This window comes from Ursus americanus, chromosome 26, assembly GCF_024610735.1.
Source record: "Ursus americanus isolate L20-20 chromosome 26, mUrsAme1.1.p, whole genome shotgun sequence".
Lineage (NCBI taxonomy): Eukaryota > Metazoa > Chordata > Mammalia > Carnivora > Ursidae > Ursus > Ursus americanus.
This window is the reverse complement of record NC_142152.1, coordinates 16,618,799-16,645,202: the sequence shown is the minus strand read 5'-3', so window position 1 is coordinate 16,645,202 and position 26,404 is coordinate 16,618,799. Positions and strand designations below refer to the sequence as shown.

Genomic DNA, 26,404 nt, shown 5'->3' with positions numbered 1-26,404 from the left:
CATCTACTTCTTTCACATGATTCTTATCCTGGCCTCCGGTACATTCACTTATCAGTACTCTGCTGAAGAGTTATGGAGACCCATTGTAGAACTCTGAGGTTCTCTGTGAATAGCAGTCCTCTCTCTGATATTCTGTCCTAGGTGTGTTAGGTCTCCCTGGGCTCATAGCTCCATCTCCTCAACTCAGGAAGTCTGCAGGGCTCCACTTCAGTACCTCCTCCCTGGGTGGGAGCCAGCGAGGAAGACTGGGAACTCTCTTAAGGCAGTAAGCTGGGGCAATTGTAGGACCCACATAATGTGTTTCCCATCTCTCAGGAATCACTGTCCTTTGTTTTCTTATCTCCAATGTCTTGAAAACCACTGATTCATGCATTTTGTCTCTTTTTTATTGTTTCAGATAGGAGAGTAAATCCAATCTTTGTTACTCCAGTCACTAGGAAGCACCAAGTTTTAATAGACTAGTATTGTTCATTATTAAGACTAGTACTACGAAATACGGAAACAGAAGTTTCCTCTTACACCTTTTATATTTAGAGTCATATTACTTATAATCTTATGATCATTAACACTTCATATTCTCTGGCTTTTAAGTACCGTTCCATGATTCTTATTGATGATAAAAAGGATTTTTTTTTTTGTAGAAACATATTAAAATTGCCACAAAAAAGTTTTTAATGGATTCAGGAGAGTCAACGTTTGGGAGCCCTATTAACTTAAATTTTATCTCAAAAGAACCAAAATAGAAAACACTTTTCAACATGGTAACCAAATAAAAATCTCAATGGGTAATTAGGGACATTTCAATTTAAAAATACAATCTACACATCTTTAATGTCACACTGTATTCTCACCTATCAAACAGGGCCAAAAGTGTGAGTCTGTCAAAGTTAATGCCGATCCATAGCTGGGGTAAGATCCAAAAGCGGTAATAGTGTTTAACCTTTTGAGCAGCTTCTTCTGTTGGACCATAAGTAGCTGCCAAGTCAGGGCTTAGATCAATGTCTTGTTGCTCCAACAAATCTGTGTCAATGGTCAACAGTCTGTTCAATCGAATCTGCGGAAGAGAGAGCTAAAAGAAAGTCAGCACTGAAAGGCTTAAAATATCCTTAATCAAGTCATGATTCAAGGACTACTCGAGCAGCTTGCAGATTATCTAAGTCCCCTTAATTCTCTACACTCCTTACAGATATTTTATGATCGACAGAAACTACAAAAGGTGATAAAAGGAAGTAAACTTAGAGCAAATTAATCAATAGGTCTTTCGGAAAAGTTGTATTGGGAAAAGTGTTTGAAATCTCAAAGCTATGAACCTCATTACCATGCTAAATATAAGCTCCTCTGAATTGGATTCAGTGCCTTCAACTTTCCTTTCTTCCTACAGTCTCTCATCACTGTTACTTTCAAGTCACCCTTACACACCCTTTTTTTCTTTTGCTTTGGCAGGCTACTTGTCGAAGGCTATACAGGAAATTACCACATTACATTTCTTTTAATTCATCCACTTTAATTCATCCACTCAACAGTTCACCAGTTTCCCCTTTCTCTGAAAGAGTCTAAAGTTTCCCTCATCTAGCACAGCCCTAGCCAGGATTTCACTATACCCATACCATTCAATAGCAGAAAACAAACAAACAAAAACAATTATTTCCCTATTTTTTGCTTTCCTATGAAGTTTCCAGGAATACACTCCAGCAAAAAAGCAGAGACAATCTTTACTCTTCAAACACATATGTGGGTACAGTCAAGAAAATATGCTTCCTATAAATAACATAGCCATTTTTATCTCTTAGCATTGACAAGTACCTCCCCAAACACTTTTTTTCTTATCCTCTACGCTAGGGTTTCTCGACCTTGGCACTACAGGTATTTTCAGTCAGATAATTCTTTGTTTGGGGGTTGTACTATCCACTGTAGGGCGTTTTATAGTATCCCTGGTTTCTATCCATTCACTAGATACCAGTAATATCCCCCTAGTTGTGACAAGTAAAAGTGTTTTCACATTGCCAAATGCTGAAAACCATTGTTCTATGCCAACTCACATCTATGGTCTAAAAAACCAGCTCACAACTAATCATCTTCAGGAAGCCACTAATAATTAACCCTTTGGGACTACATTTATTTATATTCATCTCTTAGGTGTTCCATATAAGAATTTCATTTTATATGTTAGCTAACTGAATCTAAAAAAGTTAAAAGAAGAATTTCATTTGTTTTGTCTTTTCTAAGTTTAATATATACATCTTGAGGGCAAAAGCAGTGTTATCTTTTTAAAATATCCCCACTGTATCTCACATGGTATATTTTTTACACAGCAATATCATCACTAAGCTTCCCAAACACACTCTGGTATATGAGTAACTAATAGTTAACAGATAATATAATATCCAAAATCATAATTTTCAAAGTGAAGATTTAAGATGGCACAACCAGATTATGACATTGGTGAGTAAATGGACCTTTACCTATTCTCAAAAGTGTAATTACTGATTCATACACAGCTTAAGAAACTTCATGGTGTTTTATGTTTGTTTCCTAACAAAGGACTTATAAGAAGAGATCCACTATGGAACAGCAAAGGTGATTTTGCCACAGTTTTCAAGAAGATTGATATTTTATAACTTCAACTTTTCTGATTTGTGTCACTACTTAATCTGAACGTACATCATTTTATAAAAATAAAGGAAAACCTACCACATCATGTGGATAAAATCGAACTGAGGTAGAACTGGATACATGAGAATCCGTGTCACTAAAATAAAATGGAAAAAACTTTAGGGACTAAATAGCTTGTCGAGAAATAAAAAGAAAAATAAATCTTTTAACAATTAGATGATATATACACTGTCTTCACTTTTCCAGGACTTCAAAATACAAAACAGCATTTTCCTACAGATGTGATTAAGAGCGTAGCCTCTGGGCCAGAGTATGTATATTCAATCTCTTCATCAGCTAACTGAGATTTGGGAAAGTTATCCAACCCTCTTACACCTCAGTGTCTACATGAGTAACATAGGATAATAGTACCTCTTATCTCAAAGTTCTCGTGAGATGGGTTTAAGAAAGCAATTAACATACTGCCTGGAGCCACAACAAATTGAAGCTATAACATAATAGCTTAGAATGTGATCATTCCGTTTCCACAGTCAAGTTTAGATTTTTGAAACTTGAGACTTTAGCACATTTATGGTGTAAGGAATTGTTCTTATCTTCAATTACATTAAACATAATTGTTTCCATTGCTCCACCTTTCTATTGTTTCCATTGTTAGGACATCACCTAACACTCCAATTTGATCATTTTCGGGTCGGTTCTGAAACTGCACTCAAGAAGCTCAGCAAGTATGTTCTATCTGTCCAGCAAGTTAAGCTAAGTGACTGCAAGATCCTAGCGCTTTAAATGGCCCCTAAAAACTTTAAAATAATCCATGAACTGCCCATAGATGTGTAACATTTAAATAGGTGTGTCCCATTATTAAATGTAAGTCCTAAAATAGGATTCAAGTGATCACTGTGGAAAAAAGTGAGCTAATCACTTATTAATGGATTTCAAGGCAACAACTTGAATAGGTGATAAGATTAAAATTTTAGAAAAAATTTAAATACATTCTAAGTTATAACTGATTGCATACTCAAGATTTCTATTTCTTATTTGCTTTTCTCCTAACTTCTTCCTTATCTTACAGTGTCATTTCTTTGTAAGGGAAGGAGAGAAAAGAAACGAAATGTAATATATGACCCATATTTTAAAAAATTCCTTTCTTATAGCTAGTAAACAAATTTTAAAATAAAAGATGATCATGTAAAAAGAAACTTGACCAAAACCCTTATGTAGATATAAAATTTTTAAATTACACAAAGAGAACTGATGAGTTTGAACTTAGTTGTGTAATTATTTTCCCAATAAGCCTTTTTTAAATACGCTTTTTTATTGATCTTGCAGTGTGTGTGTGTGTGTAGCATGAAATCTATAGTTAAATTTGAAATTGTGGGAAACCACCACCCCCACTATAAGATCTACAGGGAATTTTTACTTAATTATTTAAAATACAGAACAGCGTTTAGGAATAATGCTTTCTCTTTTTTCCAGAGCAATAAATTTACCTTAATCTTTGGAGACTCTACTGCACAGTGACAAATTATTTAAGCCAATATGAACAAATGTTTTCAAACCAACCTTTCCATCTCAAGGCCTAAAAGCTTGAAACATGGTAAATATATGCAAGTACATACATTCCCCTAATATGACTTCACACATACCAGATATTAGATGCTCTTCTTGCTGCTGGTTCAAAATTCACAAGTGACATATCACAGCCACCAGTCTCATAAAGCGTAGAAGAGAACTTACCTAGCAAATAAATGATTTTTTTAAAAAGCCATTAGAATACTCAGAATTTTTCCATCAGGAAACACTACATTTCAAACTTGTTACAACTTAAGAAAATGTACTATAAACTTTTTCCAAAATATTTTAAAAACAATGATCTGCCTGTAATTCAGCATGATGTAAACTGAAAAGGAATGCTGAACAGTGGGGCAAAATGTCAACATACATAATCAGGTTTTAACAGTAAGGGATTTAAGTCAGCTTTGCAATCCAGCCTCCTCTTTTCTCGTCCCAGGGCATTCTCAATTGAAGCAATCACATGAATGAAATTTAATGCTATTTAAAAGGCACCTGACCACTTTGCAAGTGGTGAGTGGCCATTTGGAAAGCTGCTTAAGTGTTAAGATAGCTCAAACTGCAAGACAACAAATTTCTGAGATTCCCGTCAAAGAGTTCTGGGTTTTTTTTTTTTTAGTTTTGCCTTTTTTGTTTACTTAAATACAGTGTAATATTAGTTTCAGGTGCAGAATTTAGTGAGTCATCACTTACATACAACACCCAATGCTCATCACAACAAGTGCCCTCAATACCCGTTATGTTTGTTTGTTTGTAAGAAAAAATGAAGTGTCAAAATGGATCTAAGTTCTATGAAGTATAAGAACATTGGTGACAATTAAATCGCAGTATTTAATGAACATTACTAATTGCATGAGTCTATAAGAACCTTATGAAAAAATTTAGTAACACCATTTGCTGTAGCCAAATATCTCTAGAAAACTGATAAGAGGTTTAGAAATTACACTGGTTGCAAAGGAATACAGGCTTAAAAAACTCTTAAAATGAACTAAGATAAAATGATTTCTGAAAGTGAAATTTTGAAAATCTGGAGACTATCTGAAATTCATTCTTCACCTTGACAACCCATGGTAGTCCTATCAGTGGTACGGAGCATAAAGAAATGAATATATAAAGTTTCCAGTAGGGCAATGAGATGGGGTATATAACTGCAACCACTGGGGACTACTCCAGGATGCTTCTGATTATTTTTTACTGATGTTATAAATATGACGAATCTTAAGGGCAATTTCAACTAGATGGCAGGGCTGAAAGATCTCTCTTAGATGACTACAATGCAAACACAGTATACAATAAAGACTTTAAGTGAAATCCTTGAAAAATAACAATAGACCCCATAATATACTGATATTGTAACTAAGGGATTGCAGAACATTTCAACAATCACTTTATTCTTTAAAAGGATTAGAATCTGAAAAGTATTAAATAAGATTATTTGAGTACTTTCTACGGGTCAGACAGACTATGCAAATATTTGATTATGAGGTTTTCTGTAGTAGCATTTTTTTTTTGTCAGAATAATATACTCCTGTGACAAATGAGGAAAAAAGCATTCTGTGAAATGTTTTCTTCATTTGCTATTTTTCAAGGGAGGATTACTCAGCATGTGGATTATCTAAAACTCTGCTTTTTACCACCCCCACATGCCACCCTCATCTTTTAGTCATGAATCATTCACTCTTAGCACCTCTAACACAAACCAGATTCATGAACTAAAACGAAATAATAAAAACTGTCCATTTGGCTTCTTGTTAGGTGTATTACTGAAAAACTTTTGAAGTGATAAGGTGGTTGCAGAAATTGTTAGTGAAGAAAAAAATTAAACAAAAATACTGGCTTGACTGAAATTTCCAAAATTATTTTTAAATTATAATTTTTTATGCTGTGCTCTTTCCACTGTTACAATGGAAAATGAAAAATTGGCTCTGTTACTATAATTAGCTTACAATAATAGAAAAAAGAAACATCTGATCAAAATCACAGATGCATAAATGCAGAATAATTATAAACCCATGTAAATGACTAAATCACAGAGTAACAAAGAGCTGGGAGGGCTTGGCTACTACGTGTGAAATCCAGTAAGAACTGAATGGATAAACATAGGTGTTTATATTACCTAATTTGTATTTTTAGAAATAATACTATATTCAATAGAATTTAAATTATTGGAATATATTGAGTAATTAAGCATTGTATCAGATTTTTAATAATAGAAGTCCTCTTTGGGGAATACTAAATATGATAAATATTTATATGCAACTGAAATTGACTAAAGATATTATTCTTTCTAATATTCAAATGGAAAACAGTAAAAGAACATTAAGTCATTATACAACTGTATTATCTTTTATGTATAGATGTCTATGAAACATAGCTGCATTTTAAATAAATGGAAACATAAAAATAAAGCATGCCCTCCAAAAAGCTCTTTAGACAAAGTAAGCTGGAAAAACTGAATAGTTTTATTACTATATAAATCTAGAACTCTGAATGCTTCTTTACAAACCAATGACTAACAAGTTGTAAATTTTAGAAATTTAAACAAAGCATAAAATATATCTATGAAAAAGGAGGCTATAATTTTAACAAATGTGCAATGACTTCAACAGTGCTCCCCGCCCCTCCAAGAAGCTTTTGTCTCCGTACTAACTTTAAGCACATGCTCAGGTCAGAACAAGCTAACATTGTATTAAGGCTTCATGCTATATCCCTAGTGTAAACCCACCAAAAGAATAGATTCTGTGTCTCCCCTTACATCTTTGGGCTTGGCAACTAGTATTGCTTCAAAAGAAACAAATTTTATTCAGAGGATAAACAACTCAGGAAAAATTACACTAAAAAGTATTTAGCTTAAGGTTTCAGTGAAAAACTTAGTAATATTTTAAGGTATAGTAATCCACTAAAAGCATCTTCAAAAATAATCAAAACATAAAGAATCATATATTACCATTGGTTTATAAAGATTAATATCCTAAATTTGTACAAATATCCTTAGCATACACAACAATTTTACATATACCTCATTTAAGATTAAAACCATAATGTAGTTATCATTTAGGCCCAAAGTAAAATGTGCCTTTAATTAATAATCCCATTTTTATTCTGTATTAAGGAAAAAAGTATTTTTTCTAATTAATGTAAGTTGAGAAGAATATCAATGAAATGTGTCCTCACATGGATTATGATTAAAAACTAAGTCATCTCATCATATCGAACTCCCAGGTCATAATTAATTATGTCTAACAGAATGGCTTTGTCATTATTTTAAAAGAAACCAGTTACTTTCTGACAAAATAAACAAGACTGCAGGCTGAAATTTCAGGCTCAAAGGTATTGGCCACGAGATAGCATCTCTAGAGATAAAGAAAAAAAAGGTAAGGTACCTGGTATTTCTCAGTTTTAAATGTTCGATAGATTGCTATTGCCTAAAAAAATTACATTACACAAAACCATTTTTTTTAGGTAGGAGCATTTCCAATAACCGTAGGTCAATAAATAAGTGATGAACAACAGGATGATGAGTAAAATTAAGATACCGATTTAAAGAAAAGGACACTTGAGAAACATTTCCCTGAAGCTATGAATGGTGCAGCAGACAAACTCAAAATAAACACTGGCAAGACACTGATAAAAGGCATGAGAAATCAATGGGATCCTCTAACTCATCCTTTTAATACAGTTCCTTGCTACACAGCACAAACTGTAAAGATTGCTCACTCGGCTAGGAAACGCCTAATGCATCTTGATGTTACTCATTTACTTACTATGTACCTTGCAAAGAAGGAGTTACTAAGACAGATCATCTGTACAGATTTTTCTAATCCTCCCAGTTCCAACAACAAAGGAGGCCTCTTAAAAGTTCTGTTAATTCTGCATCCTCTAAGCCTAATCCTGGTACACTGTTAAATGAGTTCTCTCTTTTCTAGTATTAACTCTTAGGGCAGGCAGGGGCTACAAGAGCAAAGCCAGACACAAGGGAGGCAGCTTTATGAAGTGCTGTTCAGAAGGGTACCGGAGGATGAGCTCGCTTCAGCAGCACATATACTAGAAGGCTGCTGGAGGGCCACACACGTCTACATGACTAACCGAAGTACTCTACAAAAAGTGCTTATTTCTAATGTGAGGAGGATTGTGTTCAAAATGCTATTTCAATGAATATATTATTATACTTTTAAAAGACAAGACCTTTAAGACTAGTCCTGGTTTCTTGGATGGCGCCACTGTTATTATCATGAATGGTACCTGTGAGTCTCTGAGGAAACATGAGTTTTCACCCTGACAGAAAGGGCTCATTTTATTTCTGCTTATGGGTTAATGGACTTGTTTCTCCACAGACCAGGGGTCAGCAAACTTTTTCTACAGAAGGCTAGAAAATAAATACTCTGTGCGGGACAGATGGTCGGATGCAACAATTCAAGACTGCCATTGCAGCATGAAAGTAGCCACAGAAAACACGTAACATACATTTATTTTACTTCATTTATAAAAATAAGCACCAAGCTGAATGGATTAACCCCACACGCCATAGTTTGTCAACCCCTGTCCTGGACCAAAAGCCTTAGGCTTCTAAAACCTTTTTAACTATTGTACTACTATGGTAATCAAGTCACGAGGCTACTTGTAATTAAAAGTTTCAATACTGAGAACCAGTCCTTCTTCCTGGGATGTTCAAGGCTGTGCTAGGTTTTTCAAACAAGAGAAGAATAAGGAAAAGAGCACGTATGAGAAGAAAGAGCCTCTGAGGACTGGTAAAGAAAGACAGAGGTCTCTACTGCTTGGCGACAGTAAAATAGATTTATTAATGAGTAAATTTTACTGACATGGCCAATTGTCCTTTAGTTCTGACTCAACATCACATGCCTTAATTGATTAAGTCTCCACTCTCACTGCCTAATCCCCAGGATCAGGTGAACCTTCCAAAAGTGAATGTACAAGTTCATATTCTGCTATGATTTCATCATCTGCTCACATTTTTCTTTCAAAGGGATGTCCTCCTTATCCTTGTAAAATTTACAACATGACAACGATACTGACAACATTATAAATGATCAGGTAACAAAAAGGCAAGACACAGAATGGGAGAAAATATTTGTAATTTGTATCTGACAAATTATATCTAAAATATCAAAAAATCTGACACCTCCATAATAAAACAACCCAATTTTGAAAGTGAGCAAAAGATTTGGACACACTTCACAAAAGAAAATATATGTATAACCAATTAACACATCAAAAGATGCCCATCATCCTTACTCATAAGAGAAATGCAAATTAAAATCACAATAAGATATGACCATCGGGGCCAAAATTTTAAAGGCCAACAATAACAAACGGGGACAAGAACAGGAACAAGCACAATTCACATACACTGCTGGTGAGAACATAAAACCACTTTTGAAAACAGTTAAGTTTTATTAACAATGGCCAAAACCTGGAAACAATACAAATGTCTGTCAGATGAATGGATACACAATATACATATACTTACACGATGGAATAATACTCAGCAGAAAAAAGAATAAACTAACCCGTGCAACACGATGAACTCAAAAGCATCACATTAGGTGCGAATGACCACATCATGACTGCATTTATATGAACTCCTAGAAAAGGGAAAACCGTAATGACATAAAGGATGCAGTGGCTGCCTGTGGTGGGGGCAGAGGAGGGATGGACTGCAACGGGGGCAACAAAGAATCTTTTGAAGATTATGGAAATGTTCTGTATCACCACTGCAGTATTTCAGAGGTGTGCGTACCCGTTACAACTCATCCAGTTGTACAAGTTAAATGGATGCAATTTATCATACCTAAATTATACATCAATAAAATTGATTTAAAAACAAAAAAGAAAAAAAACGACTACTCAGGTAAGAGCCTAAACAGATGGATAAGTATGAGACAGCATGTAGTCAGTGGAATTCCTACAAAATACAAATCAAGATTTTGGAGAGTAAGTGATAGTTGTTTTCTGTTTTTTGTTTCATTTTTTTAAATACTATGCATCATCAGATTAAAAAGTAGTATATAAAATGAAGAAAAGTTCCCCACTCCCCAGAGACAGCCACTGTGTTCTCCTGAATAATTTTTATGTACAAAGACAACTGGATCCCTCTCCTTATATACACTTTCTAAAATTTACTTCTTTTGCTTACTAACTAGCTTAACTTTTGTCAATAATAAAGATGCATCAAGTTCTAAGCATTATACTATGTTTATGTACTATCATTTCTTTTAGGGGTTCTCTATTTACAGAATTTAGATTGTTTAAAGTTTTTCAAAATTACAAACAATGCTACGATGAATATTCATGTACATATATCTTGGCCAGTTTGTAAAATCTGTAGATTAACATCAATCAACATTTTTGGTCTATAGTTCTAAACTGCCCTCCAAAAGCGTTCAATCTTCAGACCTTTTCCAGTAATAGACACTACACATTCAAAGATGAAAAAGATCTCAACCTTGTTTTTAATTTGCAATTTAAAAAATTATGAGTAAAGCTGAACTGTTTGCCTATGATTGCAAACCACTTGTATTTTTTAAACTCTTAACTTCTCTAGTTATTAATCTTTATCTTACCGATTTGAAGTGCTTATTGTGGCAAAGACTGATGACTGACCTCCAGTATTCATCCTTTCCTTTTCCTTTCCATAATATGACTTTCCCTCACTGAATCTCAGCTGGGCCTATGTCCATCTAGTTTGAGACACTTCCTAGCTAGCCTCTCCTGCAGCTAGAAGTTGCCATGTGACTAGTATGGACCCACAGGAGGTGGGAGAAAGTGACAGGCACATATCTCAAGTCACAATGTGAAAGATAAAGGCTGTCCTTACATTTTTTGACACTTCCCGTTTTTCAGATAATTGTCAACAACTGGACCAGTCACCACGGACCAGGAGGGATGCCACACGTGGAAGATAATGCAACCAACCCATCTGCTGAGGACAGCTCCCATTAAACTGTTTGAAAGACATGTAAACTTCTCTTTTATTTCAGTCACTGATTGGTGAGGGGTTGGGGAGAGGTGTCCTCTCCCAAAAAACCCAACCTATATTTCAGTTAATGCATGTATTAACTAAATTTAACTTAGGATCTTAAAAATGTTAATGTTAGAAAGTAGATAACCTAAGTCTAGTACTTCAGTGAATTCTTTACAACAGAGACAAGCAAGAAACAAACTGGATATCTCAACCAGTCCCTGTTATCTTCTGAAAACTCCTAGAGGAGTTCAGGCATCCAGAACTTTTGAAAATAAAATACTAGAAGTCTTTCCACAGTAATAGTGACAAACTTCTGAGCATTGTCCAGGGGATGAGGTTAAAGCAGATAAAGTTTATCTAGGTTTACTTTTCATTTATAATATTTGGGGGGATAAAACTGACACTACCAAATCCTGCCAGAGTGTAAACTGGGACAAGGTTCCATAAAGCAATTGACAGTATACGTCAAAGCCCCAATTATGTTTATTCCCCTCGATGATTCCCTTCAACATATTTATCCTAAGGAAATAACCACAGCTATACTGAAAGGTTTATGTAAAGGATGTTCAGCAGAGTGTTTACTATAACAGGAAATATCAGGAATCATCTTGAAGACTAATAATGGGGTTAACTGGTTAAATAATGATTAAAAATAATGTTAATAACAATGATAGCAATAATTATTTATGTAATTGACTTATTATTGCCAGGCACTATTCTAATTGCTTTGCACATTCTAATAGATACAATCCTCACTATAAACCTATTAAGTATTATTATTACTGAGCCTTTGATAAATGAGGAAACTGATGCACTGGGAGAGAAAATAACTTGACCAAGGTCACACAGCTAGTAAGTAGCAGAGCGTGGACTGAAAGCTGTGAAGCCTGACTCTAGAGTCCATTACGCTATACTGCCTTTCATGGAGATTTAAGAGATAAAATAATATGCCGTCACCTACAAACAAGTTAAAGAACAATTAATAACACGAGTAAATAACACATGTGCTAAGTGAAAAAAGATACAAAACTCATACAGTAGCACAAAAGTCACACATCATGACCCCAATTTTGTTTCAGAAAAGTATATAAATGTATGCATTAAAAAAGACAGGAAAGAAAAAATCATAAAATTTCAATAGCGAATATCTCTAAGTGATGAAATTACAGATGACTTACTTTTCATTATATTTTCTAATATTTCTAAACTTGTATTTCTGTTATAAGAATGGGAAAAGCACATCCTAATTTTATCAAAAGGAAGAATACATCCCCAAACCCATTAACATTTCCTCCTTTTAGCTATAACAAAGGATTTTTACTGCTTCAATAAAAACATTTACTTTCATTTGTATATACTTTGTGTTGTACTCCGCCCCAAAATAAAATAGAATTCAGTATTTTTTATATTCAAAAATAGCAATAAAGAACAATAAAGGTCATGATCAAAGTTGCTGCAAAAAGAATCTAACTTTTTGCTGAGATGAATGCCTAACATAGGGCACAGAAGTATACACTCATATCCCCCATACCCTCTTAACTCTGTATTTACAGTAACAGGGAAAAGTGCCTATAATGTACCACAAACTGCTAAGAATAGTACATAATACATATAACAGTTTTTAAACTCCAAGACTAACTCTAATAAAAATCACTGAAAGTATTATAGAGCCCCTGCTCTTTAAAGTAAAAAATTTAAAAATTTAAAAGCCTCCAAATCATATTTCTGCTTAATAACGCATAGCTGTTATAAACCGCTTAATAAAAAGGGCAATAGGGTGCTGCCAGATTTAAGACTTCTTCTAGAGCTGACCACATTTTCAAGTTAATAAACTTTGTAGTAAAGCAGATTATCTCAAAGAATACCTTCTTTGTCAATCCTTGCAAGGCGATGAAACAAAAGAAAACCTTAGAAAAAATCAATTCACACACCACTTTTTAAACCTCTAATGCATTAATGAAATTAAGAAAGTCTTAAATTCATCAGAGGAATACCACCTATGATATTTACATATATTTTAAGCATAGATATAAACTTGTCCTCATTTCTTGTCTGTAACAGTTTATTTTTTACACGAAAATTTTATGTAATTTTATATATACTTTTTCAAAGCATATCCTCACCATTGACCACCACTAATTTCATACACAGAACAAAACAAAACACGTAAATTTTCCTGTTTTTCCAGACCTTATCTAGAACATTTCCTCTGAGATGAGTTACATCTTAAGAGTTTAATTATCAACTATACAGGCATCATTATATCAATTTATGTGTCTTAATTTACAAGAGGAAGCTGAGATTTAACATAAAAACTGAGAAGTGATTGCCAAGGTTTATAGGAAAAGCTTAATAGAAAATAGAACTTTAAGGCTACCCAAATTCAGTCTCCCGTGTGATTCATCTGGGCACTAAACACAGCTTGTTTCATTAAGTGTAACTGCAGTTTAATTCAGAATATTGCAGGAAATCAACTGCAAACAAATGAGTCCATTAGGAGACTGTTGAGAAGGAAATTAACCTTTAAGATGTGGTTTAAAAAAAAAAAGTAGTATGCTACATTGAAAGACTTGAGAAATTCTTAGATAGTAACTGCCTTTTTTAAAGATGTTAACTTCAAAACTTATCTATCACTTACATTATTTGAACTTTTTTTTTTTTTGCATGGAAATGAAGTCTATAAATAAGAAAGAAAAATTACCCAAATTTTCCCAATCAGGTTCTAAGTTATACAAATCAGTTTTTAAAATTAATTACGATTAACAATTATGCCTGCTGAGTATGTATGATGAAAATGCATTTTCTTCTGCTGAAAAAGCTGCTAAAAAAATCCATAAAATAGTATCTTCAGTGAATTTTTCCACCATGTCTAATGTTACCTGGCAACCTTGAAATGCTAGTTAAAATTCAACAAAGAAATAAGGATTCTCAGGGTGTAATATAGGAAATGGATGTGGTTATCTAGTATGACACCACAAAGTAAAGATGTAGAGAACAGTTAAGGAAAACTACGTAGGCTTAGAATTAAACAGTGCCCGGTTGCAAGTTTCCTTTAATCCAAAAAAGCTATATCTCTGCTTAAACAACCAATTATAATCTATACATGTGTACAGATGCAAACATTTATATGCACTCAAATATACATACGTATGAATGTATATACATTTGCGTTTTATACAAATGTATTATATATGTATATATATAACACATTTTCACATGTAAATATTGTACATTTAAAAAATTTTCAACTGAAGAAGCTAAATTTGGAAACAATCCTTTCTAAATATTCCATACTTTTTGGAATATCATGACTAACTTTATTAAGATTTTATTTATTTGAGAGAGAGAATGAGACAGAGAGAGCATGAGCGGGGTGAGGGGCAGAGGGAGGAGCAGACTCCCCCTTGAGCAGGGAGCCCGATGTGGGGCTCAGTCCCAGGACTCTGGGAACAGGACCCGAGCAGAAGGCAGACACTTAACCAATTCAGCCACCCAGGCGCCCCAATATCATGACTAACTCTAACATCTGAGTCCCCAAATTCATTTACCTAAAATTATCTTACCACTGTAATTATAATCATGTAGAAATTAAACAATGCAACACAAATATTCTAGTGGAATATATTATAAAAATCAGTGTCTCTACCGATTCCTTTAAGTTCAACTGCAGCCCATTCCCAACATCTTTTTGGCCAACTTCATTTGCTGTGGAACAGGCTCACTGTTGCTTGTTTTCTGCTCATTATCACAATACATTCAATTTGGCAGCATCCAACTACCACAGGTCACTAACTAGCTACCAGAAGGCTGGTAAGAAAAAAATCCAAATTTCAAGACAACGTCCTGAATATACACCCACAGATGCTAAAGTCACCTCCAGACTTCATCTTCAGAACTGTGTAGAGTTCATATGTACATATTTTCAACAATATGCAAGTGGATTAAGGAAGGGATTTTAAAATGAAGGCTCTCTTAGCAAGTTTTGTGAGCAAATTAGGTTTTCATAGAGGAAAATCACCTACTGCATCATTTTATGCTTGATCTGACAGAAGTCTAAAAATCCAAAATGGATCAAAATTAAGCCTTTTACTTTAGCAAATCTGCTACCACAGACCCAATGGGCAATGGTGATGGTCGCTATAATTTTATATGCACAAATTGACAAATCCTCTTTGGGGTTAACCTGAGAGAAATAGTCATTGAAAGACATTAATTGAATATACTTGCAACTAAAAAAAGTATCACTATTTTAACTCAAAGCAAGTAACTAAACTGAGGACCCTCCTAATAAATTCCCTTGCTTTTTCAAATTACAAACGCAAAAGCACTCTAAAATTTAAATGTTTTGTTGCCTTCTTTTTTTATTTAGAAATCACTATATATGCTGTTATAATTAGTGACCATTTTCAAGTTTCTGTAAGATTTGCTAAAGATAATTATTTTCATCAATATGCATATCTAATACTTGTTAAATCTCTGGAACTAATAAGAAGTTTTACAAAATGGGAAGAGTCAACAAATAGCACATGAAACCGGGCTCCTTACACCACACAACCTTCTAGCCAAAGTGTCAAGTGGATTATCATCTTTATAAAGCAAACAGTTATACACATGGATAAACAAAATCATGGTGAGCAAATGTAATGCTTTCAATTGTATGTTTTTTAATAAAATTTTCTTCATTGTACTTACTTAAATTGTTATTAATCTGCATTCTGAACACAAGAAAGATGGATTATACAGAGAAACAGAAGACCAAAGCAGTAATAAATACTGTCTTTAAGGTACAAAACAGGTATTTGAGTGGATATTAATAACTTATATTTATAGATATATTAACAGGAAAAAGAAAAACCCTGAGGAAGTTATCGATAGTAGTATAGAGCCATGGCACCCTCAGAGTACTGCGTTTAGGATTATCGTTAGTCTACTTCAGGTGACAGACACTGAAGTGAAATACAGAATACCCAAAAGAAAGATTCTATAGTAATATACCACTAGAAAGTATTTATGCCTTTCCTGCAGCACATTCAGCGCATTCAAAGAAATTAAGGTTTAATCAAAATAACTTTTAAAACATCAACATTTCCCCTCATGGTATAAGTGCCAAGGAATAACAGAACTGCCTGAATCATTGTAAGAGAGCACGAAAGCATGAACATTTATTAATACTTTCAACTACCTATCAGTAACAGACATGCTCAAAAAAAAAAAATGCAGAATAAATGTTGAGAGAAAAACAGAAAATGGGAAAGCAAGTCAAATTTTCCTCACACATAGGTCATATCCTATAAAAAGTGCTCTTATGCATAGTTCCAAATGAAGCTATCTCACAAAAGAAGAGCAATCATCGTTACCCATTATGTGCGGCATTATAGTTTTGTTATCACCAAGATTATGTAAGGCCTGCATACCAAGTTCATCGTGCAAACTGCTGCCGCCTACAGCAGATGCATTGTCATGTGAGGCTTCTAAGTGGATACTCCCATTTCTCACCAGCAAGGAGGCACTAGCACTGAGCACTGCAGCCTGGGAAGGGGGGCGGGACTGGACTTTGACCTGGGCTGTGGACTGCTGGCCTTGCTGACCATCTTGAAGGCTAGGAAAAAACATGGATTGGGGAGACATTACAGGGAAGAAAAGAAAAAACAATAGCTAGAATGAAGTCAATATAGAAAACTGATTTCGAACTGTAACCTGATTTTTTCAGTGTAACCTAAGAAAGAGCTAACAAACTTTGTAAAATACACAGATTATACTGCTCTCTTAAATCTTCTGGTCCTTAAAAATCTGTTTCATAGTGATGAACACAGCAAACATCTAATGTATATGTAAGCTAATCAATCTGTTACAAGCCAACAAAATCCTAGTATAAGGACAAAGAAAGCAGCACAGAAACACAAGCGCGTTAAATCTATGTGGGCTGTAGCTGGTCCCCAATAGATAAATCCTCTTTTTCAGTTTAAATGTGCACTTTTATTTATAACCTTTTTAATAATTCTAGAATGGTGCTTTCAAATATTCTGGCATCTCGAATTCACAATAGAAGTTTTTATGCACTTGAAAACCAAAGAATCTTTATCAAATGCAACCAAGATGACAATTTTGAATCAAAAGAAAATCACAGACTAGTGCAAGAGAAACAGAGTAACAAACATCGACTCAACCAAGTGAAATATGAATGATGCTAGGATGCTGGAAGTGTGATTAATTTATAAAGTATTTTTTTCTATGAAAAGCCTACATATTTTTTAAAGAAGGCCACAGGCTCTATATACGTGTTACAACCTTCTCCGATTCATTTCAATGTTTCATTAACAAGGAGCCACGTTTTAGAAAAATCTTGGAAGTAATACGGAAACCAGTAATTTCTCAAGGGATATTAGATTCTTTTTTAAAATCTCACAGAATTTTAAAAATACTTAGTATTTTATTTTAAGTTTGTCATTTATTAAAATTATTTATCAAAATCGTCTAAATATTTAACAATCTATAATTAAGAAACTGTATTATATTAACTCATTTTATATTCTGGATGTTTATTTTAAAATACTATGAATTTTTATGTTCTTAGTATAATACTCAAATTTAAAGTGATGAAACTCATGGAAATATTTTCAGTATAAGTATTATATGTCATTCTCTACAAGATATCAAAATAACTGCAGTTATTAAATTAGACCTTTTAGGGAAAAAAAAAAGGAAAATGCTGCTTAAGATGGCCTCATTCAGTACTTTAACAATTCTTGAGTATCAACTTCTTCCTAATGTTTTAAATTCAATGCAATGGTTTCTCTGATGCTTATAAAACAAACTCATCTGCATAGACTATGAAAAGAGCTGTAATTTGAAGTAACCATGTAATAAAAGACTAGAAAATACTGCTTATGTTGCTTAAGCCTGTGGTTATAGCAACAGAATCCACTCTGGAATTACACTGTCTGATAAGGTAACCACATGTGACCATCTAAAGGCAAATTTTAGTTTCTCGGTCCCACTAAGCACATTGCAAGTGCTCGACAGCCACATAAAGTAGCTAGCAGCTGCCATAGCTAAAAGCTACCAGAGTGGGCAGAAGCTAGTAACAAGTGTCCACCACACTGGACAGTGTGAATTACATAGATAGTATCACCACCACAGAAAGTTCTACTAACCATCACTACCTGGAACATTCATATTTCAGCTTCTTTTAGAGCCAAAGAAAAGTATACACTCTAAGTAGAGCAGAGGTACAGAACACAAGAAAAAAAACCAAGTCTACACAATGTTGACCTATCGATGCTTATTTGCATTATTTTTTTAAGCCATAACTATGAAAGCATTCATTTAATAACTTCTTTGGAGTAGAATCTTTGTACAATCAACATAAATCAAGAGATGATCTTGGGACGTAATATAATCAAATATGGTTGTATCTTCCATACATACATAATAAGTCTGTTACTCATCCTCAAAATCTATCCAAATTATCCACAAACCTTACAAATATGACCAAACTTCACAAGGGAGAAAATTCTGACGAATAAAATGTTCAAGTAGCTCAAGTACTAGGTTCCTTCTAATTCAGAAGACATTAAGAATTTTATACAATACGTTCTCAACAAATTTTTCTATCCTTTTTTGTTTGAACTTAAAAGTAAAAAACAAAGGTGCTATATGACAGATGTATTTTAATGTGAACACATTTGAGAATACAGTAATCCTCAATGTATCCAAATATACAAAAAAGGTTTTCAAAATATCGGGCAATGCATGGAAATCAATTTCAGAATAAAGAAACCAAGGAAACGAGTGAAAATCTACGTGGCCATCAAATTTTTGGAAAATCAAAAGCTAGTTACAAATGTTATGTCCCTCGAATTCCTGTTTTCAGAATCCTTCAACAACAAAAAAGCCTGTCGTTTTTGCAGAAGTTGGTAGAAACTACTCCTGGTGGGTTGTACTGTACCTAACTACTAACTGACAGGAACTAGTTATTTCTTAAAGTACCAATTATATATCAAAACTACCAGTTTGAGAAAAGGTAGAAACTATTTTACAACATAGCAAAAGGAAAGGTAAAAATTTAGGTCTAACTATTGGCTATCAATAGCATCACTGATGTGCAATCTGACTAATTAACACTTCCAATTTAAACAGCAGAAAAAATATAGCTGGTCTTAGTCTTTCCTTCCTCTGTACCACTTATTTAGTATTTGACACACTCTGCCAATATTTTCTACCTGTTTTTGTGCCTCCACAACTAAATAATAAACTCTTTAAGAGTATGATTGCGTTATTCTTATGAATCTCCAGATTCCAGAGAATACTCAGAAGATTGTTTTGGGGGCGCCTGGGTGGCACAGCGGTTAAGCGTCTGCCTTCGGCTCAGGGCGTGATCCCGGCGTGATGGGATCGAGCCCCACATCAGGCTCCTCCGCTATGAGCCTGCTTCTTCCTCTCCCACTCCCCCTGCTTGTGTTCCCTCTCTCACTGGCTGTCTCTATCTCTGTCGAATAAATAAATAAAATCTTAAAAAAAAAAAAAAAAGAAGAAGATTGTTTTGAACACAGTACACAAACAACAAATATTTGGTGGATTTATTCCTGAGCACCACAAAATGATCCTTATGAATTTCTAACCATGGACTGTTAGTACTACTATGATCTTATTTTATTACAGATCTTTCAATCTTATAATACTTAAAAAAATAAACCTAGGAATACAATAAAGCTTTTTTCCCTTCCCCCACATGAACTAATTTCTTTTCATTCCAGTCCATTAATTAGAGTTCTAAAAGATACCATATTTGGGTTGATAAAAATAGATAAATATGGAACTCTTAGTTTCATAACATTTTTAAATAATAATCTTTGCTTTTATCTCTAGTAACTGAGAAGAACTAAAAAACCTATGTACAAGGCTAACTTAATGAAAAAAAAAACACTTTTAAAATAATTCTGAAACAGGACATTCTAACAATTACTAAAAAAATGCAAATTCCCTTTGTGAAGAAATTTGATTCACTCACAATCCTTGGAGACCTATATTTTACCAAGTTGCTTTTGATTGTCAATTACTTAAACTATTCATTAAAGTTTAAAATAAGTTATTACATTTTACTGGTATTTACATAATTGTAATTAAATTATTATCACTCCTATTCCATTTTCTTTTGACAAATAAGTTTTTCAAGTTTTCCATGACCATGCCATCCATATTTAAAGAAGAGATTATTATGTAACTCAAACTGAGAGTTAGCACCAATATTCTCTACCTAAATTTTTTTGCAATTAAAAAAAGATTTTATCAAATTGGTATTTCTCCTAATGCCTCTAAGCTAAATTTTATCTTATATCATTCATGATGAAGTCAGCCTAGTTAAGATACATGCAAACTTTATACTGGAAATATCTGGGAACCTTAACAAAATCTACATGCTGACTACTGGACTACCTTTGAAAACTTCTAATGTGAGCCCTTTAGTTTCATACCCATCCTCAGTTGAATGATGATGTATTTAAAACCCTACAAAATTCTACAGAATTGGCTAGTTAGAACATAGCTCTTTAATATTCCACCAGGCAAAGAAAAAAAGTAATTTGTCTGCATTTGTTTGGTGAGTGGGATCCAGCAGGCTCATTTGTGGCAAAGAATGAAAGGATTTGTAAAGACTAAAAGGAGAAAGTTAAAAAAAGGATTAAAAAATATCAATATGGAGTAAGAAAGCAAACATGTCTGTGGCAAGTATTATTCAAGGGGCAAAATGAAGCGGTTAGAAAAAACAAAACAAAAAGTAAAATGAAATGCTGAGCTCTTTCTGCAGGTTGGGACTAGACCACCAATCCAGCAGCAGAAGGAAAAATTACTTCAGGGAGCAAAGGAAAAGAGGTGAAGGGCACACAGAAGAGGAGGGTTCACAAAGAGCAACAGTGCTCAGAAAAGGTTTCTAGACCAAGTGTTTTTTTTTAACTGGTGCCTTCCCACTTTTATATTGTAAATGTTGGTTTAACTAATCCACCCTACTTTTACAGAATTACATATTACTGCAGGGTTAATTAGGAAGTTCCTGATTGCAATGTAAAATCCAGAAAAATAAGCAAGTCTTAAATCCCATGGGAATATACAAGAAAACATTTTGTTACTTTCAAGAACAAGATTTTACCAAGGGAAGAGTTCTGGCTCTTCTAATCTACCATGCATTCAACAGCAGTTATTCATCAAATGCTCTTCCTTTTGAATTTCAAATTAAAATGTAGGGAAATAATTTGGTAATGGTGTTTTTCAACACAGAGATTAATAAAAGTATATGGTATAACATATGCACTGCTTAAGCAAGTGCATGTAAAACACTTCTGTCCATATTTGTATTTGTAAAATAAAGGACAAATCTTTTGTCTCATAAGACATACTTGAGAATAAAACACTAAAATTTTAATGGAAAACTATTCCCAATATTATAAGTAGATGCTTTCTTAATTATGCGTATTGGAAGAGTAAAAATGTTTTTCTTCAGTACTATACAGAAGTTGAGAAATTCAACATAGATATATGCAAATATATACATATATATCCAATTGACCATACTTAACCATAAATGGAATACTTTAGTTCCATGTCATTTACCAGGTCCTAGTGATTATGAAATAAAGGACACCAATTTTTAAGCAATACAAAATATATACTTTAGTGGAATAAAATAATTACGCTGGCTTATCAGGCTGAGGCCAGTTATCTGTATTCTCAACAAGCTCACCACTCAGTCCATACTTGTTCCTATTAAATTGTCAAGATGTTCGGGAAAAGATGCTGCATTAATATTAATTTGGAGCAGAAAAAAAATTAAAAGCTGACTTAAGGCCTCTATTTACATTTATATAACTGCCCTAAAGTAATTTTGCTATTTAAAATTGGCTAAACCAATCTGATCGTTTTGTTGAAATAGTGCAACATAAGGCATGCAGAATGCAACAGGCTCATAGTGACATGCAGAGAAAGCTCAGAGAACTTAAAACTATAGGAGAGAAAGTGCAGGGAAGAGAAAAAGCTATTTGAATGCTTTCTTGGGACTGACAGAACAGGTTAGAAGGTTTGTCACATGCACGCTAAGCTTGGTGGAATTTTAAAATACCATACCTTAGGGGTGATCCGACGAGCAATGTAGGAGGGGTAGGGTTACTCCCTGCATTGTGCCGGCGCCGTACTGCCTGGCGCCTAAATGTGCTGCGTTCACGGCGAAATGACACTGCCTCCTCGCTGGCCTGTGCTGCTGCATCAAGATAGACTTAGGTCAAATAGGCGCCTAGGTCACAGATGTAAATAGCAGCTGAGCCTGCCTCTCCCCTGCCTTCCCACCCTCTAAGTAAAGGGAACTTGCCTAGTTGAGCCAAACAGTTTTCATACATATGCTGTTAATCTATCGTATCAAGGAATACACAAAACATACATGTCATTTATTTAAAGATAACTGTTTCTTTAAAAATAATGTTTTTAATAGATCTGGCCTCATGACCTTCTCTTCAATCTCAATTTCCTATTTTAATATCTCTGTTTTAAATCTTTTTCTAAAAGCCTCAATTTAGTCTCATAATCCTCTATTTCCCCCCTTTAATTAAGTCAACCCAAAAGTACAATATTTGTTAGTTCCAATTAACAGGAATGGGGCTTTACTTTCTTATTCTCAGAGGACAGTACAAGGAAGCAATGATAATACTTCATTTTTGATGCTGAGGAGTAAGGCAGTCGTTTAACCCACACTGCCCTGTGCCACAACTTTAACAGCTTTTTAAATGTTTAATTCAAGACAGCATGGATATATCTTAACAGTAAGTTAGTTTGCTTCCATCAAACTGTATTCAGCTCTATGCCCCAGCACAGGTCTCCTCAACATTAGGAAGCAAGGATCAACAAGGTGACAAGTACAAACTAAAACCAAATGCACAATGACGACAAAATCACAACAATGGCTTAACAGAATTAGGTAAAATTTTACAAAACCATTCTAACTGACTGATTTCAGTTTCTAAAACAAAACGCAAAATGATGCTTATCTATCTGAATTTAAAACAACTGTATCCTAGTGATCTAAATATTGTGATCTAAATATTTTAGGAATGATCTTGACTATGACAAAGGGTATTTTCATACCAAATATGAATAAAGACAAAACAACTTAGTACAGAAACATTCTTTCCAAACACTTTTTTTCTATCCAGTATGAAAAGGATTACAAATCCAAGAATGCTGTATATTCAGATTTCAGTTCTGTTGCAAGCTTTCTGGACATTTTAAAAGCATAGTCACTAATTCTCAAATCATTATCCTGCTTAGCAACAGCCATTTCCACCAATGTGATGTTGACTTTAATAAACAATGTATGCTTTTTAATGTTTACATTTTTTATCCCCTCCCCAGACTGCACCAGGGAACATTCCTTGTGTAATGAATCTATCATGATTAGGAACGTATGCACTACGTCCAGAAGGCATGGTGTTCCTGGGTAGGCATTGTTTTCTTTTATTGCAGGAATGACAAGCACACAGTTATTTCACCCATTTGGCAAGCTTCTGCCAGTAAGAAGTAGAAGTCACAAATTATAGGACTCTTACTTACATATTTTATTTTTCAGCTCATACACTACAGTGACATTCTAAAGTTAGGCAACTAAGTAAGAATTAGGCTTTGGGGCTTTGGCTCCAAATCGGATGTGACTCCTTGAGCTAATATTTCTTTTCTCTTTTTTCTCCATTTTACTGAGATATAATGAAAATTCCTTTAAATGTGAAAAAGGTTACTTGTGAGCGCTCACATATGCAAAAATTATATATGACCTGTGAGAACAAATGATCATTAAACCTGGTCATCTAGACCTGTGTTGTCCAACATGGTAGCCACTAGCCATATGTGGCTATTTAAACTTAATTAAAATTAAATAAAATTAAAAATTCAGTTTATCAGATTCATGAACCACATTGCAAGTGCTCAGTAAGTGCATGCCTAGTGGCTACCATTATTGGGGCAATACAAACACAGAATATTTCCAACATCACAGAAAGTTGTATTGGGCAGTGCTGATCTAGAAATTCAAAGATGCCTATCTGTCACCACAATCTACAAAGCATATTGTGTGCTTAGCGTACCCCTGACAACTGTGACCTCAACAAAAGGAAACTACAACCAGCACTGTCACAAAGGAGAAAACATACTAGCAGGGCAGTCATTGGATAAAGGATAAAACAAAGCACACAAGCTACTTGCAGGGAGATAGGCAAACTTAGATGAGTGACTGGTATTCCTGTTAATAGCTCTTAGACATCAGCAAGGTTAACTCAGGTTATGGAATTTAAAATCACACAAAATTAAGACATTTTGTGACCATATACTGAAGATTTCTGTTCTAGTATAACAAACTACTGGTCAACTTACAGGTTAACTTCATTAAGGAACTTATACACATTCTCTCTAGTTTTAGATTATCTAGTTCAGATAATTTTATTCTTTACATAAAGATATATATAACCCAGATATAATTTATGGAGAATAATTCAATCCATAAAATGTACTAAAATTACTCTCAAGGACTGCCTATTTGTAATCATTGAATACTGAGAATAAAAGAAGGGAAATAGGAAACAGTTTTCTTTACTATATTCCTTCCACTCAAGACTTAATGGTGTGAATTTTAAGTAAAAGCTAGTTATTCCACAATACTAAGATGAAAACACAAACTACAGTGTCCATTTATAGTCAAAATGTTCTTTGGATTCTTCAGAAAACTTTTTATTTTTTGCTATTATCACACCATTTATATTTTGTCATCTGCAAAAGAACTACATGAAACTACATAACTCTCCTAACCAAATAGTTTTGGAAACACTTCAAGATGAAAGTTTAGACATCTACTGTACTTAATTGGAGTTATGATTATTGCCTATGTTGTCCTTGTAATATTCAGGGTGTAAATATCTAATGCTAAAAGAATTTTCAATGTTTACTATAGCAACTACTTTAACAGCAGCTAGGATCACATATTCAACTGAAAACACTATGCCATAGTCTATGGTCACAACAGGTAAGACTAAACCCTGCCCCCTGAGGAATGTACTACTTATACCGAACATCTCTATTTGGAATAGGATCCAGTTCTACTAGTGCCAAGGAAAGAAAAGTATCTTAACAGCTTAAAATAATTTGCTCTAAGCATAGTCATAAAAATAATTTCCTGTAAGAAAAGTGTCTTTAAAGTTTAAAATAATTTGCTGTAAGCACAGTCACATAAATTAAAGACCCTGATGAAAACTCACTTCTACAACCCAACTATAACAAACTCTTTTTGAATCCTTTAAATTTATAAGAGAAAAAAAACAAAGCACACAAAAAAAATCTTTGAACTAGGGAACCAGACAGGAGGGAGAAAACACTTTAAAACCTGGTTTTGAAGTTGACATTTTGACATTGCTTAAAACCCAGTACCTCCTGGCAAAATAATGAAATTAACTAGAATAATAAGAGCATAAAATACAAACAGGGAAAATTTAACACCTGGGTACAAGTAAATTTAAAGCATGTGTAGGTAAAGGAGGAAAAAAAACCACAAATATTTATTTAACTGCTTGAAAACCCATAAATAAGAAGTCAGATTTAAAAATACTTTCAGGGACATATATTTGGACAATTGCAAATCTTTTAATGTATATTTTTAAAATCACAAAGCATTTCTTTGTGTTAGAAAACTTCAACAGACTGAATTACAAATTTAAGAGAAAACCTTGGGTCATTTAGCTCTTTACTTTTGAGGAAGTAAAACAATCATTCGATTAAGTTTAAACATTTACTGGGGGCCTAAGGGCAATTCATGCACAAGGCACAGAGATCCTAAGATATTTTAGACAGCTGTGTGATCTGATCTGCTCCTGAAGATCAAATAGAAAACCAAAGCCACAATACGTAACTCCAATTTCAGAAGTTACTTCCCATTTACCTAAATGAGTTAAGGAAAATTCTCTAAATTCTGTATTGAATTGTTTTAATGCAACTATTTGTTTATATTGGGGATACTGAAACAATAGGCTATCAGTTTGTTTTACTCTATGAATGAAAACAGGAAAAGTATTAAGGGCAACAAGTACTTTCGGGATGGTGGGGAGGTACAAAAGAGCAAAATGTGCGGAGGTGGGAGGTGAGGGTTATCCATATTCTATCTCAAATATTGGAAAGCTGTAAGCACAAGTATGCACAGAAAAAGACACCAATTGAAAACAA

The 26,404-nt window shown here is 33.9% G+C and overlaps 1 protein-coding gene across 11 annotated transcripts in view; it reads right to left on the bottom strand.

Annotated features, from left to right (window-relative positions):
* The window catches only part of PCNX1 (pecanex 1), a 167,489-nt gene that overhangs the window by 65,390 nt on the left and 75,695 nt on the right, over window positions 1–26,404 (bottom strand). For 4 of the 11 annotated variants that reach the window (XM_087856073.1, XM_045807892.2, XM_045807896.2 and 1 more), the window contains 5 exons: window positions 22,280–22,412; window positions 16,579–16,763; window positions 4,257–4,347; window positions 2,692–2,749; window positions 852–1,069 (listed from right to left, as the gene is read on the bottom strand). In XM_087856073.1, coding sequence (XP_087712199.1) covers window positions 852–1,069; window positions 2,692–2,749; window positions 4,257–4,347; window positions 16,579–16,763; window positions 22,280–22,412 — 685 coding nt within the window. The remainder of the gene's footprint in view (window positions 1–851; window positions 1,070–2,691; window positions 2,750–4,256; window positions 4,348–16,578; window positions 16,764–22,279; window positions 22,413–26,404) is intronic. The other 7 variants (XM_045807894.2, XM_045807897.2, XM_045807898.2 and 4 more) reach the window with 5 other exon arrangements.